General features: G+C 37.9%; 1 protein-coding gene across 2 annotated transcripts in view; it reads left to right on the top strand.

Moving 5' to 3' along the window:
* The first annotated feature begins 1,403 nt into the window (after positions 1 to 1,403).
* Positions 1,404 to 16,484, top strand: part of LOC131664633 (phosphatase and actin regulator 1-like) — a 112,417-nt gene continuing 97,336 nt past the window's right edge. Inside the window, exon 1 of one of the 2 annotated variants that reach the window (XM_058935904.1) lies at positions 1,404 to 1,467. In XM_058935904.1, coding sequence (XP_058791887.1) covers positions 1,419 to 1,467 — 49 coding nt within the window. In that variant the 5' untranslated portion in view covers positions 1,404 to 1,418. Of the gene's footprint in view, positions 1,468 to 8,893; positions 8,949 to 16,484 lie in introns of those variants that run through there. The other variant, XM_058935903.1, reaches the window with a different exon arrangement.

The following is a 16,484-nucleotide window of genomic DNA, read 5'->3' as shown; positions in this document are numbered from 1 at the left end:
ATCCTCACTACAGGCGCTTCTCTTCATCCGCGTCGGCCCAACAAGCGCGCCGATATTAAAAATACACTGACTGCCTCGGTTTTGATAATAAAGCGTGTCACTCGGATCCCTGACGCTACTGCAGTATCTGTGCATTATGCGCTTGTGAGAAGGCGATCGATTCTCTTCTCCCTCGGAAGATAGCGCCTCGTATTCTTCATCTAACTTCTCGCCAAGTACGATTTCTCATTTGGATTCTCTTGATACAGTCCAAATGATAGTCCTCGAAGTAGGTAATCATAAAATATCCGGCGGATTTTCAAGTGTGTTAGAAATTTTTTTTTTCTAATTCAAAAGCTTCATTGTTTTCGGTTGTCACGTCGTAAAAAAAAAGTTAGTAATTATCAAACATAACAACATCTCTGCATCCAAGCTTCGTTTTCTAATCCATTTATTGAGACTCGGCCCAATCAATCGTTCGCATAGATATGTACGCTTTGTTCCCGCTGTTCTCGTTGATAACACATTTTTTCACTCTGCCAACAACGAAAATTGATTTTACGGACCTCTAAATGCCCGTCAATACGTTGATTATGCAATTATTCATTTTCACGTGTATACTACAATTTATACATCGACAGTTTTTCGATTAAAAATTCTTTACTCATATCATAAATTACTTGTATATATGGCTAATTAAGCTCTAAATATCTAAGCAACGTGATGAATACTTTAACGATAACTTTATTGCTCAAACAAAAACGTTATGATGAAATAAAAAAAAACACGAGAGGAAACCATTAGCTTTATGAAATTTTTTTCCGTTCATCAATATCCACGATAGAATTTAATAAACTGTTACGAGGCAGTTTGATTAAATTTCGAAATAATCAGCCGTAATGGTAGATTATACGATCTGTCTTTCAGTCATCTGCTTTGACATGAAGCGCGAAAATAAAGAGACGTACATATACAAATGTATATCTTTTCGGTGGAAATCGCACCGAAAACAATGTCGTTGTCGTCGCTGCATCTCGAGACAAAGATTGATTTAGTGTCGTCGTCAACTTTGACATTCCAGAGAAAGATAAGAGCAGGAGGGACTAGCGGTAACAACAACAGCATTTGAAAAAAAGGACGCGAGAAAGGGTGAAAGGTGTCGCCGTGATTTATGAAACAAAGCAGAGTTAAAGATACCATGGATGATAGGATGCAATTAATTAATGGCAAGGCCGAGCGATAAGGAGGAGAAAAAGAAGAAGATATAGAAAGGGTGTAATAATTGAATTGGTCGATCGAGAGTGAGCGAGTGGCCGGAAAATAGCTCGCGATCCGCGCACCACAGTTCTCGACTCAAGTCTGCTCCAGATCCAGCAGCAGCAGCAGCAGCAGCAGCAGCAGCCAGGAAATCAGTCCTGTGGCAATTTTACTCCGCGGGAATGCTAACGCACAGCCACAGCGACGGGGAATTTCCAATTTACTCGCAAGGTACAGGACATTGCTGAACGTTCTTTTCTTTTCTTTCCTTTTGTAAATATATACATTTTTCAGAGCCATGTCAAAATTTGTATGATTACGTGATTTATCGAGATAGTTCGATTAAAATTCTGCGTATGATTATTGTATATCCCGGGAAGATTAGAACAGGCACTCCCGGACAGGAACCCCGTTTTATAGTGTTGACTGGTGAACCTGCCGAGCGGGGAAAGGGTGAAAATTCTACCGATGAACTTTCTGGGCTAATTTTCATTAACGAATGGTTTTTTCAACACATGATTTATGATATGGATTAAGTTTGAAGCTGATAATAAGAAAATGAGAAAAGTCTCGGCTATAGAAAATCTTATCAGTCGACGGATCCAGGAAGAGCTGAAATGAGTGTGAAATGAGGCATGAAAGCCTGCTAATTTGGAATTTTTTCAGATTAATTGTTTTATCTTTCACATTGACATTTTAGTTATTTTTATGCATCACAATATAACATTTATTTATATGTAATAAAAATTAAAATAAATTCTTTCAAGTGCGTAAATTTATAGTTGTATAAGTAAACATTACATTGTATAGTGTAAAATAAATTGCTTTTCCATCCCATAAATTATTGCATAAATTTAAAATAAAAATAACGCGAAGCGAGAGTGAAAATAAAAAAATGATCTTTTTAACACTCAGCAAAGTTAATATCTGTATACTTGTCACTGCGCCGACCAATGATTTTTTGTGAGCGACACTCCTCGCTTTTCTGCTGATAGCTTTTCTATTTTGAGAGAGTTGTTATAATAAAATATGCTAAAGTTACACAAGACTTAATTAAACTTTTATTAATTTCTACTACGAAGGTCATAATTTTATAATGAAAATAGCAGACATTACTAACGTCGGACTGAAATCCTTAACGCTTGCACAGTAATAACTGCATATTGTGTAGAAACAACCTAATTACCGAGCTAATATCCTTTATTCTGTTTATATAATGGAAAAGAAGCAAGAAAAGTAGAAATAGATAAATTTTTATAATAATAATAGTGATGCCGTTTAGCTACGCCCAACCAAACTTTGGGCACTACTCCCTACCCTGAATTGATAGTACCTCAGGTATACACACCGTTGCGCAATGAGCGAGCTCTATGATTGACGGGTTTTCTCACTTCAAAATTTAACTGACTAAAATATTTATTGTTTATACGCTAACGTAATTGCCAATGATTTTAACGTAATATCTTATAAAAAACATTGGTTTAATTAGTTTAAAACATTATAAATTAATTCTGCAAAAAATGTTAATGTAATTGAATTGTTGTAATTGTATTTTTATTAAATTAATTTTATTTACGAGTTAGACTGCTCTTATATGGGAGCGGAAAGCGGACAGAGCGGCAGCGGACAGCCGATTCGAGCTGACAGACGCTCTCCGCTGCGTCTTTAGCCGGCGTCTTGCGTGGTGCATCCCTCTTCCCCCTCTCCTATGTATACACATGTATATATAAGAAAATTATAATGATAGCATGTTTAGAATAATAGAAAGAGACGCTATAAATAAGAGGAGAGGTGGAAGAGGGATGCACCACGTAAGACGCCGGCTAGGGACGCAGCGGAGAGCGTCTGTCCGCTGCCGCTCTGTCCGCTTTCTGCTCCCATGTAAGAGCACCCTTATAATAACCCTAAAGTCATAGACAACTGTGTAACCATATAAATAAATATTTCAATTAATTCAATTAAAACTCATCAATGAGAGGAAACGATAATTTATCATGTATACATATGAAAAGCATAAAAGAATACCAAAGTAAATAAGAAAAAGAATTATCATAGTTCGTTTCTATTTACGTTTTTTTGTAGAATGGATCATAATGTTCTAAAGTCATAGAACCAATTTTATTTACAAAATATAATTACGTTAATGTCAATGAACATATAAATAAATTTCAGCCCGGAAATTCTTAAAATGAAAAAAACCCTCACGCATACAAGTAAGTCTATCCGCATCGAGACTCGGGCACTTTATACCGAGAATTCTCATCTTCGCGCTCGCTTAGATGCCAAGCTATGCACGTACCACTGAGTAGCTCCTGAGGTACTATAATCTCGAGGTAGTATAAACCCAAAATCTACTTAATCGTTGCTAGGCGGCGCCACTTGTATTATGATAAAAATTTGTTCATCTTTATTGCGCTTACTTTTCTCCGTATAATAGTAATTACTATGAGTTTCTTCTGAAATTTTACAACGTTACTTGTAAAACTTTCAACATTTAAATTTTACTGTGTTAGATAGCAATTTTTACTATAGTAATAATAATACCGAGATTACTATATTTTATAGTATTTTTACTAGATTATGGCAAATTTTATAATATCAATTCTCTCAGTCTAAAAAAATACAAAATAATATTTTGACGTTTAAAAAGTTCGCAATTCTGATCAGCCCTTTTGAAGGATTATACGTATTCTAGACATCAAATTAAACTTTCACAACTAAACATGCGTCCGTTTATTTGAGAATTAAAATTCTTAATCTCATGCTCGTAACGTACATAATTGTCTCGATGAAAACATACAAATGAAGTTTCAGTGATAAAAAACTTATTGTTCTCAACTCATCGCTGAAATGTCATTCTCCCGTCTTGAAGTTGTATGTTATCAATTAAACGAGATATCGTCGCGTACTTTATACGTCTTCGCAAAGCCTTCATATTCGATGTTTCGGAATAGCGAACATAAGCGTTCTGCTCGATCCGTGTCGTAGTAGTTTTCAAACTCCGTTACAAAATTATTGACCAAGCGAGTGGCCGCGTTCACGTACAATGTTTCCGTTTTGACCTTAGCAGGAAGTATTTCTCATTGAGTAATACACGAGCTAAGTCAGTATACATACTCATGTACTGCACTTTTCAGCTGTCAAACTGCAAATTCTTTTCTCAGATCTTTCAATGTTGCTGTTCAAGGAATTTCCATTTTAACGCTCGACCTAACGTTAAATTGTAATCGTCGAATTTATTCGTGCGAATCTCGTGATAGTGAAAAAGAAATTGAAAGTTGCGCATCGGTAGCAGCAGCAGTGGCGATTAAGGGAATTCATCGGACTGTAAAATGATGCTTACCGCAGGTGCACATAATGCCAAATTCCTAAGCATTTTCCTCTTTGCTTTTGATCATCCACGACCACTTCTGCCAAAAAAGAAACTTATCGCATTCCCCTTGATCTTGGCGTCCGCCCGCAAGTAAACGAATGGCGATAGCGACATTCGCAACGGAAAACACGCATACAGGGAAGAATCTATGCGCAAAACTAACAGTCCGAAGTCTGGCTAGAAGCCAACTCTCTTTCTCTCTCTCTCTCTCTCGCTTATGCGATGATAATTCGAACCAGCACATTCTTACGAGCTATTGGAATGTGGTTTGAATTTGGTACATTATGTAGACGTAGCTGGAGCTTCTGGCCAATTTATGCCAACAAGGTATACATACACTATAAATACGACATAGGATTGAAAATTCCTTTTTATCATTTTCGGCAATCTTCTAATAATAAAAATGGTGACGTATGTGGCTTATTGTTAATGATTCTTTGGAGAAAATTTTCCTACCAAATACCAGAGTAACTCTTGTTTCCTAATGTTCTTATGAATTTATGTTCTGCCGCATCTTGCATTGTCTCCCGGTATAATCAACACACTCTAGCTCATTCACTTTCTAGACATCGATCTACGATGATGTAAAGTTGCGATAACTTGTGGTACAACTATATTTTCTCGGCAGAATCTTGTGTTGATGCGATAACGTTATTAACCTTAACAGTTAGTTTATTTAATAATAGAAATCACTGATTAGTTCGTTTGTTTAATAATAGAATTCAGTGATTTGACAAGCGGAGAAATATTCAATTTTTATCATCCTATGTGTAATAACAACAAATTCGGTTAAAGTCTATCACTTCTTATGACCATAATGCAAACTCGTATAACCCACACTGACGTAAAACGATTCTGATCTCTCGCTGTTCAAATGATGCTCGTAGTGAATGTTGACAAAATCGATATTGTCAGGGTCTCTGAAAGTTTTTACACTGTGCGAGATGAAAACGTAACCCCTAATGGCAATCTAGCATCATCTGTTGTTATGAGTTTGCCGAGAGCACAAGAGCTGCTGAATAACGCATCCTGAAAATGTCATCTTTGCTACTGTGATTCTTACTGTGACTACTCGATATTTTATTGTTCTGGTTACTTTGCTATCAATTTGCTTATTTAATGGAAATTTGTAAAAATGAATCAATATAATTTTATGAAAATTACAGCTTCTTCTAAATATCTTTAAAATAAACAATAAAAAGTAATATTATAAAAACACTCACGTGTATGTTATAAAATGAATTTTCAATACTTCAAAAGTCAAGTTCACAGCCTAATCACATTTCGCTATTGATTTAATTGAAAATAACTTTGTAAGTAGTTGCAAGTTAGCATATTCTTGTTAATACTGGAAATTATGATGCTATACAGAAAAAAACGTACTCAACGATAATATATATTTAAGCTAGTATTAGAGACTTGAAAACAAACCACAGCTATCTACAAATAAACCATTGATTAGTGAACGTTGGGTCAATAAAGGTTTTTATTTTATCTACTTTCAGTCTTTGCACCTTTTCTGGAAAGAATATCTATTTTTTCTAATTTCCGGAGTGAGCCGCTGTTCGTTTTATCGATTAGCATGTGCTAAAATTTCGTGACAATTGTTCGAATTGTTTTTTACACATACGCCTCACAAGTTTATCGAAATTTTCTGGAAAACAATTAAACTGATTACCATAAAACTTTGATACGTGTTTTTAATCGATGAGATGAAAAGCTTTCAACAAAAGTTGAAAAATTTTGTGGACAAAATTAAGTTCGATTAGAAACCTCTATGTCCTATCAACTAATGAATGAATGTATGTATTTCGTAGTGGTCTATTTCGGCGAAAGAAACCTCTTTGTTTGCTCACCAAACGTATGTCAAGTCGTTGAGTGCATTTCTCACTTCAAGTTTATCTTATTATCTCTATCTTTTTCCCGACCAGCCTATTCCCATAAGCTTTCCAAACGATCATGTATCTAACGCTCGTTAAAACTGTATAAACGCGTATGTAGCTCATAAAATAAAAGTGTCGTCTTATACAAGCTGCTTATTGAAACTACACAAAGTTACGTTTATGTGTCATTAAATTCTACAAACAGCAATTTCTATGATAAGTGTTTTTATTATTTTGCTCATAAAGTAAACAATTAAATTTATACAACCAGATCCTATAAAATGCCGTGGAGTGATTCAAGATTCTTAAATTTGTATATGAGATTCTAAACGGCGTTCGTTAAAATTTTACTAGGCCATCATATTATTGATGCAAGATTATATATACAGTTAAAGCCTACGAGAAGATGACGTCTTTATTTTCGTGTTGACTTTGAAGATTTTGGCATTCACGAGTTCAGTGTAAGATTCACTTTGCAAAACTAGCTTTATCGGAGGAGGGAAGAGTGTGAGGGTCTGGACTCCTCAGGAAATTCCGATAAGAGTCCCTTCACTCCCTGAGCAAGTAACCTATTTCCGGACGTTGGCTTCGCCAAACCGAGAGGAATTGTCTTCTAAGCCTCATTCACAAGTATTGCAACTTCTTTCCCGGTTTTACTTCGAAAGCTTATATTCCCTTTTCGCTTCACTGTATTATTAAACTTTGCATATTTTCGGCGCGCTTTGAATTAACCAACTTTGTAGTCCAGATAATATCTGTATCTGTATGATACTGAAGATTGCTTTTGAAATTTTCCCTCTTTTTCGTTAAATAATTTCTTTTTTTTAAATGCAGAGAGGCAAAATGTAAAGATTAAAATGCAGATTGCTCTTTTAATGACCATAAGTCATAATTTGAAGTGCCACTCGAGTTCACGTTAATGACTTGGTTTTCTCAACAAAAAGGCCCGCAGATAATATGATTTTTAGATCAATTCAGACAGCGCGAGATAACAACGGTATCGATCTACTGTATACTAATAACGCGTTAAACAGTAATTAAGTTAATGGCGAGGATAATTTGTGTAATTTCGAAACGGGCGATTTCGCTTTTTTTTCCTGCACTCTGCTGTTGATATGTAAGCTTAATGCATTAAAATCTGTTATTGAAAGTACAGCTGATTGACAATTTTAGAATTTCTCGTAGTCCATCGCCGCGTGATAGATTTTTACAGCAACGTGAATGTGAATCAAGTCAATACTGATTACGTGCAGCTAAGTCACATGTCCCGCAACGACAAATCCGCAGAAAGTTTTGCGAACAAAAAAATGAAAAAAGGGAATTTCCAATAGCGAACAATCATCATAAAAATCCCAAGCTTGTATATACAGGCGCACAGAGGCACTCCTTTGTTTTTCGCTACAGTTAGGCGTGGATGCACCTGCTACAACATACCCCTTTTTCCAATCGTTCCCGCTTGGCCGGTCGCACAAAGGCCAAGCCTCTTTTTCTCAGTTAGTTGTGTCAAGCTATAAACGTCGCAGATCCGTGATATAACGAAGGGCTTCTGTGTTGGTGAAGCCTAGGTGTGCCGCGCCAGACCTGCCAGTAAATATGTTGCTACTAGTCTCAGTACACCCGATACCACCGACCACTGCGCACAGTTTCGCCATCTCGTTTAACTCTTCTGCCTTTCTACACGTACGTTGTATTTGGCTGATCATCGCCCTTCTCAAGCAGCAGTGCGCGTTCCCAGTTTGATTTAACAGTTTGTTTGATGGATTTGATTATCTTACCTTTACGATTTTCGAGTGTGCGGCTCGACCGCAAGTTAGTTGGCGGTTTCATTAATTAATTCTCTTTACATTGACTGACGGCTCGGAAGGGAGGCAAGGCAGAATGTGACAGTTGATTTATTAATTTTTTGTTTATTTTTGTAATAGCTTTCAGCATCATTTTTCCAAAGACTCTTTTTAACAGTAAAATCTTTCAAAAATTTTGGCACACTTCACGTCTTTGATCTTGAAAGGATATAAAAACTTTCAATCGACGCATCGCGTAAAAGTTTTCAAAACTGATTTTCAACTTTTTATCCTTCTTAAAACACCTGTGAAAAAAATGTCATCGAAATTCTTTATGAAAAATTATTTACAACTTGAATTAAAAAGACCTGTCTAACAGACAATTAACAAATTACATGGAAACACGCAAAAGTGCTTGATCATTTTTATCTAAACACTCGGTTCATGCCTAATAGATTGAATTTAAAGAAAAAAATCAAGAGTTGTAGAAAATAATGGGCAAATTAAAACAAATTTGATCAGAGACAAATGAAAGTAAACTGCTGCAGCCGCAGAACGTGATCCTATCCTTTACGGGTCATTTATTCTACTTACGGCATTCCGTACTTACTCTAACTCTGTGTCTGACAACAAGAATGAACAGCATTTTACGTTTTGCTCCTTTTAAGGATGGTGGTGAGTTATATTTCATGTATTTTTCCTCTTTTTTTATCCTGAGCGTCACTCGAGCATTTCATCATTCTGTATTCTTTTAACAATGTGTTAATTATTAATCATTACTATATTTCATTAAGAAATAAAATGCTCTGCACAAGTGATAATTAGCTTTGACGACTATTACTTAGACCACATTCACAATGCATAAGTCCAAAAGGTCCAACAAGGCCAATCAGCTGACCACCTCGTAAATACCCTGCATTGGTTTGCGAATCGCTCAATTATCGTTTAGTGTGAACTGTTATGGCCGTAAGAATAAACCACATTTCCGAAAGCCACAAGGGATACGCAGAATGCATTATGCAACAAGCTGCTTTCTATCCGAAAACTCGGTAAAGAAGGACGATCGAGGGTTGCATACTCGCACGTGAAGCAATTTTCTGGGGGTGTTGAGCCGCATGACGACATCTCCTACATAATAATGAAAAAACTGGCCACATCTCAAGTCATTGAACTTACGTCCGGCAGCTGTAGTCAACGAGATTTCGATTTTCTCACACCCTCGTCTCATCTTTTCGCATAAACTCTTTTGTCATTCCCTGATGATTTGTCAAGCTCGAGAGAGAATGAGAGAGAGAGAGTCTGCTTAACCGAAAAATCTCCAATCTTCCTTAGAGTCTAATGACCTCTTGTTCTGTATTTATTTGTAAATTCATTTTTCCTTTTTATTTTATATATTTTTCCGTATATCCTACGCCTTTATTAGGAATGTCCTGATTATATGATTTTCTTTCGTTTGGAATAGATGAATAAATGAAATCTCCACGGCAATGCTTATACCGAACGGATATCGATCAGTTTTCTTGCGTCGCCTTCTCTCCGTCTCCGAATTTCACTTTCATTTCGCGCCACTTGTCTGCATCCTTCCCCAAGTGCTCCTTCAAAGATACAATTCTAGCACTTTTCGCGTTCGCCTTGCTCTCAGCTCTTTTATGAGGTTTCGTTGCCGTGTACCTATTTCGTCTCTTCCGAAAAGTTCTCTCTCTTTGTGCTTTACTTTTTTTGAAAATGAAACGGAGAAAAGGTATTCTTGTAGAACAGAATGAAATCGTTTGGAAATGGAGAGAAAACTCGCGCACCTAATTCATTAGTTTAGCAGTTGTTTGTCTCCTGACAAATGTGCGGGTCGAATTTTGCGCTTAATCGTCGCGCGGGCGGTAGCGGAGCTTTCGCATTAAGCTGCTAATTTACAAAGCTTTCTCTCTTGCGTCGTCCGCCGCGGTCGGTCTAATTCGCAATTGAATCAAGAGCCACAGTTTGCGCCAGTGAAAAATCACCAGACCTGAGACGATAATCGAGGGTGGATCGAGCATTACACCTCTATTATTTACTCTTTCATAAATGTTCGAAAGCCCGCCAAGGGTGAATCATTTCTTATGTCGAAGAAAATACTACTGGAGTGAGTTATTGCTAAAAACAGAACGACTAAATAATAAAATAGGAACGGCTCGCTAGCACACCCTATCGAGTGAGTCTAGCTCAACTACGTCGACATCGGTTGAACCGTTCCAGAGATATGCGCGAACATGTGTACACAAATTGAAATCGAGTACAGAACCTTCCTTTTACTTAAGTCGGCAAAATGAGTGACATTGCAAATTCCAACGAAAAAACTTCCTTTCTCTTTATCTCTTTCTCCTGCTTGTATTTAACGAACAAAAAGAAAGCTTATAAAAAAGAAATATACAGTGTGGATTTTGTAGAAGCTCTTTACGCATACGTAATTTATCCGCTCTATCGGCGCGTGATACGCGAAAATCCGCGACATGTGTTGGATATGTGATGACGTGAGAAAATCGCTTCCGCTTAAACGCCTTCCCGCGCGGATTGCTTCTTCACTTGTCGTGCTGTATATTTTTTCACGCGAGGGCGGCGTAGGGAGATAAAGCTCGTTAACAGCGCGTCGCCCTGCCGCCACAGAAAAAGAGGGAGAATGTAGCCGGCGATGGCGGTGCTCTGACGGATCTTCTATACGGAAATATTCGACGTGATAAGCAACCAGCTGGAAATATTTTATGCAAACGCGTAATACAATGCAAATGGTGCTGCAGTCTTGATAATACTCGGAATTTCTGATTTGCTGACGTTAGCGTACATATAAGCGAACTCACGAGCGGAGCTTTTTATTAAAAAAAGAAAAAAAAGGAAAAAAAGAAAATAGAAGGCCCTTTTATGCTGATTTCGTCCGATTGCATGCGCGTGGGCTCTGAAAGATTTGCAGATTGTAAACGCGACAGTCCGCTGCATATAGACAGTATTTTTACAGTGTGCACGGCTATTTTTACATTCAGCGATTTGAGCCTACGTGCATCTTTAATAATCGATTGGCTCGATGAAACACGTTCTAGCGAAGCATTGTATTGTAATGCACGGGTAACCAATTATCGGGTTTTAGCTCGATGGTACAACAATGTGCTTCGTATATGCAAGATGCATATACACAATGAATAGCTCAATGATTTTTGTTCATTATTTATATCTTCAATAATCAAACACTGTTATTATTAAATATTAAAAGTGCCCTTGATGCATAAAAATGAGCAACATTCGAGTTTGCGACAACAGTTTTTCCTTTCGCGGCAAAACAAAGTATCAGCGAAGCTTGTCAAATGACTTTCACCGAGTGCACTCGTGCAATAAAAATGCGCGCGGCGTCCTCGCAACAGAAGCACCACGCTAGGCTTCCTTTCTTTAACGAAAATACGAGGAAAAGAACATTAGCTGAAAAGCTTTTTGACTGCAGTAGCGGCGGCATAATTAAATTGCAAGAGCGACGCCGCTGGAACACAGGGGAAACAAATAAAAAATTTCAACGCTTAAGCTGCCATCGCCTTCGGCGAAATTACATGTTTTCAAAGCGTGTGTGCAGGAGATGCTCGCGCGCGTCGGCCTCTCTCATTGTAATGCCTGGAGGGCCGTGTACACCGGCGCTGCTATTCTATACGGCCTCCAAACGCAGCTCCACTCGGCGTCTAATAATAGAGCGCTCCCTGCTTGCAGCAGCGCATGGCAAATCGACGATAGTATGTGCGAGCGGCCAAAGAGAAAAAAAAACCAGATAGATTTGCCCGGCCGCTTGCAACCTTGAACTGCATGGATGGTTGAGCTAGAGCTTTTTTCCATTGAGCGAGAAAGACAGAAAGAGAAAGAGAGAGAGAGAGAGAGAGAGAGAGTGCTTTCAGATAGACGGTTTTGAAACGCGCCAGGACATAAAACGCGGATTCGACTTTGCAAAACCAAGTGTCTACCTGACTTTTCAATTTCCAAAGAATTTTCTATCTATTTCGTAACTGCGGTCGGTGCTTTTGCAACCGGTCGCTACATTTTTATTCCATTATGCGCTCTCGAGGGCTCGTTACTTTGATTTTGTGTCGTGAAAAAATTTTTCAATGCGCGCTTTTGTCTCATCCATCGGCGTGTACGTCGAGAGAAAAACACATCGCGTATGCTCTCTTTTTTATACTTTCCTAGGTGCACTTGCGAGAGGGGAAATGATATTCTATATGAAATACGTCAATCGACCGCTGAAAGTGTAATTGACAAGCGATGCTTTCAATTTGATTTACCGTTTAAGTTAATTGCATCCCCTATATAAGTACATCATCCACATTCGGTGCTTTTCAATGAAACCAAAATAAATACAATATTCAACTTTTAAAAAATACAGACTGTCGATACTGAAAAAAATTGTAGAGAACGGCTCTTTTCAAGGTGTTGACACTAGTAACGAATGGTATTGCGATCGAGAACAGCTTGTTTGTATGAAGAAGTCGAGGAGAGTAGGCGCTGCATTGAAAAGTGGGTTAAGCTCAGTTTATCTCAACGAACTTATACACTGGCCGTTAGTGCAAGCGCGAAACTTGTACATTTTTATTTTGAATAATGGATGCTCATATTCAAGGGACCATTTCCACTCTTTCAGCAAGTCTCCGTAATCTGGCAGACATTTTGGTCGGGCTCTCACATTCTTTTTCTCACTGGCGAGTGGACACACTTTGCATGATTGTCGAGAAAAGGAAAGAGCTTGCGGTGTCCAGTAGGCAGGACGACAGTAGCTTATAACCTTATTATAGTCTGCTTAGCGCGTGCGTGTTTGCTCTGAAAAAAAGCTTTTGAGAGTTCTCCGAGAATAATGCGGAGCATTAATTTAGCCGGCGCAAGTTCGTCGGCGCTGTTGCTTTGTACTAACTTGATACTCGCGAACTTAACAAACCGGATTTCACTGTTGGAACACTTGAGAAACTTGCAGTCTTTTTTCAAAATTAAAACAAGCAAGAGTACATTTGTATAAGAATCTTTTCATATTTCATTAATACATACTCCATAAGTACTTAATTACGGAAAGTAATTTAATTGCAACTTTTTTGTCTGTTTCAGGTGAGTTTTTGACTCTTGTTTAATGCACCCTCGCACGTAAGTTTATTGAATCTATCCCAACATTTTTTGAAATTTAAGATACTAGAAATGTAATTCCCCTCGATGTCGGCACATCTGAATACTAACCGCCCATGAAGACGTTTTTAAAGAATCTTCATTCGATGCGGCGCGGCATGCTAAGTGCGCCTCACTCCCCTAGTCGTTTTATGCGATAGTAGGTCAGTTTTTTCAGCGCCACCACGGAACACTCAATTCTCTTTGAAGCTTCGTCCCTGTCGTTCCGGCCTACCGGTTACTATACACTATGAGCACTGACGTGCCCTCGTCTAGACCAAGCCAGCTCTCCGTCCTCGCTTTCATTTTTTCTTTTTTTATTGCGAACTTTCAAACAGCCGAGTGGAAAGCCCTAAATGCCGCAATCGTGAAAATTCATCGAGAGCATTTTTTTTTTTTTTCACTTTTTTTTTCGACTCCCATGCTTTGATTTTCAAATTGACTGGGCGATCACAAAAACTTTTGATTTTGATCAAACGAGATACGTGAAAATTTGAGCTTGCGCGTTTTTTCTATACACAATTGACTGATGTCGAGAGGACTTTTTATGATGGCAAATTGTTTTGCGTCGTTTTACTCGTCAACGATTGCGAGATGTTTTTGTCTTCCTCTGATCATGGGGAACCACTCTACATCGGAGAAGTTACCGAAGGTTCTCCGTCATCTCGACATTCCTCCATGATGCCTAGGCTGTATAGGAAGTCTTGCGCGAAACACGCGCACAGAGGAGAGTCCCGCTGGCATTTCAAACTTCCGCGGAGGTTCGCTGCGTAGCCGGATAATGTTCATTCCTTGCGTCCTACGTTCCGTGGGTTCGTTAAAACTCCATGACTTTGTCATTCGAGCTGCTCGCAGCAATATTTTGGTATGGACCTCGGCAGTTTTCATTATTTTCAATTTTTAAATAAATAGCCAACGGGCAATCAGTATTCGCGCGAGATCATATTTTCATCAGCGAGATCAAATGTTAATTAATCCGCACGTGGACGAAATGGAAGATGAGGAAAATCAAGTTATGCCCTCGATGAGTGCAGGTATTAGATATCAATTCCCTTAATGACATTACACCCCGGCTCGCGTATAGCCGATTCTTTAAGGCACGACGTCGTCATCGCCGTTGTCTTGTACAACGAAGCTATTCAATTACAGCTTGCTCGATCGATATTCTCAAGCTGCTGTTAACGGCTCGTATCAATAAACTGACATAGCCTACTTGAACTAATGTCGACGCGCCTCTAAAAGATTAAAATATATATGATAGAAGTTGACTGTTTTTCCATTGTTCATTTCTCCGTCATTATCGTCGTCCCGTTGTCTACTGGCGTCGAGCTACCCAATTTTCTCTGATGTCTGATAATCTTAGTTGGCGCGAGCTCTAATGGACTGGGAAAAGATAACTTTTTCGTGTGTATTTATGACACATCGAATATGGAGTGCTCATAATGCTGCTTTTATTTATTACTTATTATGTATTATCAGTTTTTATAAGCACATCGGTCAACAAATCTTATCGGAGCTCGGATTATAGCATTATAAAATCACAATTTATTATCACTTTTTACTGTAACTCTGTATTATATAATAATTTTTAAAGTCAAAAATATTATTATAAATAATTGTCACTGTAACTAATTAGAATCGTAGTATAGCGTAGCAAGCAAATAGAAAACGTGATTGGTAGCATAAGATGCCGCAGGGTTCCTATTCTTGGCTCGTACGCCTGAGCGTAGCACGTTCACTCAGCGAAGTTAAGCGAGCTCACCGTAGTTAGTACTTGGATGGGTGAACACTGTCTATCGCAGGAGCGAAAGACCGCTCCCAAATTAAGTTAAGCCGTGGTGTCGACTTTCTCCTTTGCGCGATTTTTTCCTCCTATCCTTTTCTCCCCCTCGCTCTGATAAAATGGTTTCGATTCCGTCTACTGGACGAAACGGTGATTAGCGAGGGAGAATAAATTGGCAGGATCCACATTGGATTGCAGTTTTCATGGCAATAACCATATACTAAACCTGTCAAACAGATTATATTTTTAATTTTTTTTTTAATTTTGTCTCTTTTTTTTTATTATATGTATTTGATCCGTGACTTCACGGTAGTACGAGTAACGTGAAATCAGTGCTTTATAATAAAATGTTTGTTTTAAATAATCTTTAAAATTGTAATTCGACAGCACAACTTGCGCGTAAAAAATAATAAGCATGAACAGTAAGTGGGGAAAAATGTAAAATTAAATGTGTATATAAAAATAATAAACAACACTTTACTTTTTACAAACAATACAAGAGAAATAAAAAAATAGAATGGTAATTGAGTAGGCTTCTTCATTATCGACGCTAGGTATAACAAACATTTGAGTTTCAATATGTATACCATTTCAATGTGACTTATACAAATTTTATAAGTCCAATGAATAAAATTAATACAAATATAGCCAATACAACTTTATTATATAAATTTTATTCATGGTAGACACATTAATGCAAACATTTATTAAAATCACAACTATGCATTCTTTTTCAAGCATAATGTTTCCTGGTTACAATTATAAACAGGAATCCAACATCACAAAAATTACGTTACAAAAGTTATGATACATTGCGATATAGTCATAAACTCAATATATTATTTTGAATGCGAGAGACCGAGTTTTTCAGAGAATATTTGGCATTGTAGGTGTGTTTGTCGGACAAAACGTCTCGGCTTATCACATATAGGCTTTTCCTCTGATAGGAGCATACTCTTGATTAATCTACGTCGAAGCACAAGCACGCGTCTCCCACTCTTGTGCGCTGCTTCGATCGAAGGATTCTTTTCTCGTGAAAGTACGGACAATAGCGACTTCCCAAGTGTAAACTCATAAAACAAAATTACAAACTTGTGAGTACAATCATTAGCTCGTTTCCGTTCGGACAAATATCGAGGAAAGTGCGAGCTGTGTGTCTATCCTTCAGAACTTCTAAAAACGGACGCCAATAAAACGAGCCTAGTTCGTCGATCTCGTTCGGAAGCTTCCTCGTGTGTTTGCTGTTACGACAGTGACTAGACTTCGCGTGTGTGCTGCGA

This window comes from Phymastichus coffea, unplaced genomic scaffold (assembly GCF_024137745.1).
Source record: "Phymastichus coffea isolate CEN01 unplaced genomic scaffold, Cenicafe_Pcof_1.1 PCOF00044, whole genome shotgun sequence".
Lineage (NCBI taxonomy): Eukaryota > Metazoa > Arthropoda > Insecta > Hymenoptera > Eulophidae > Phymastichus > Phymastichus coffea.
Note: the sequence above shows the minus strand (reverse complement) of the source record. Positions and strands in the feature narration are given on the sequence as shown.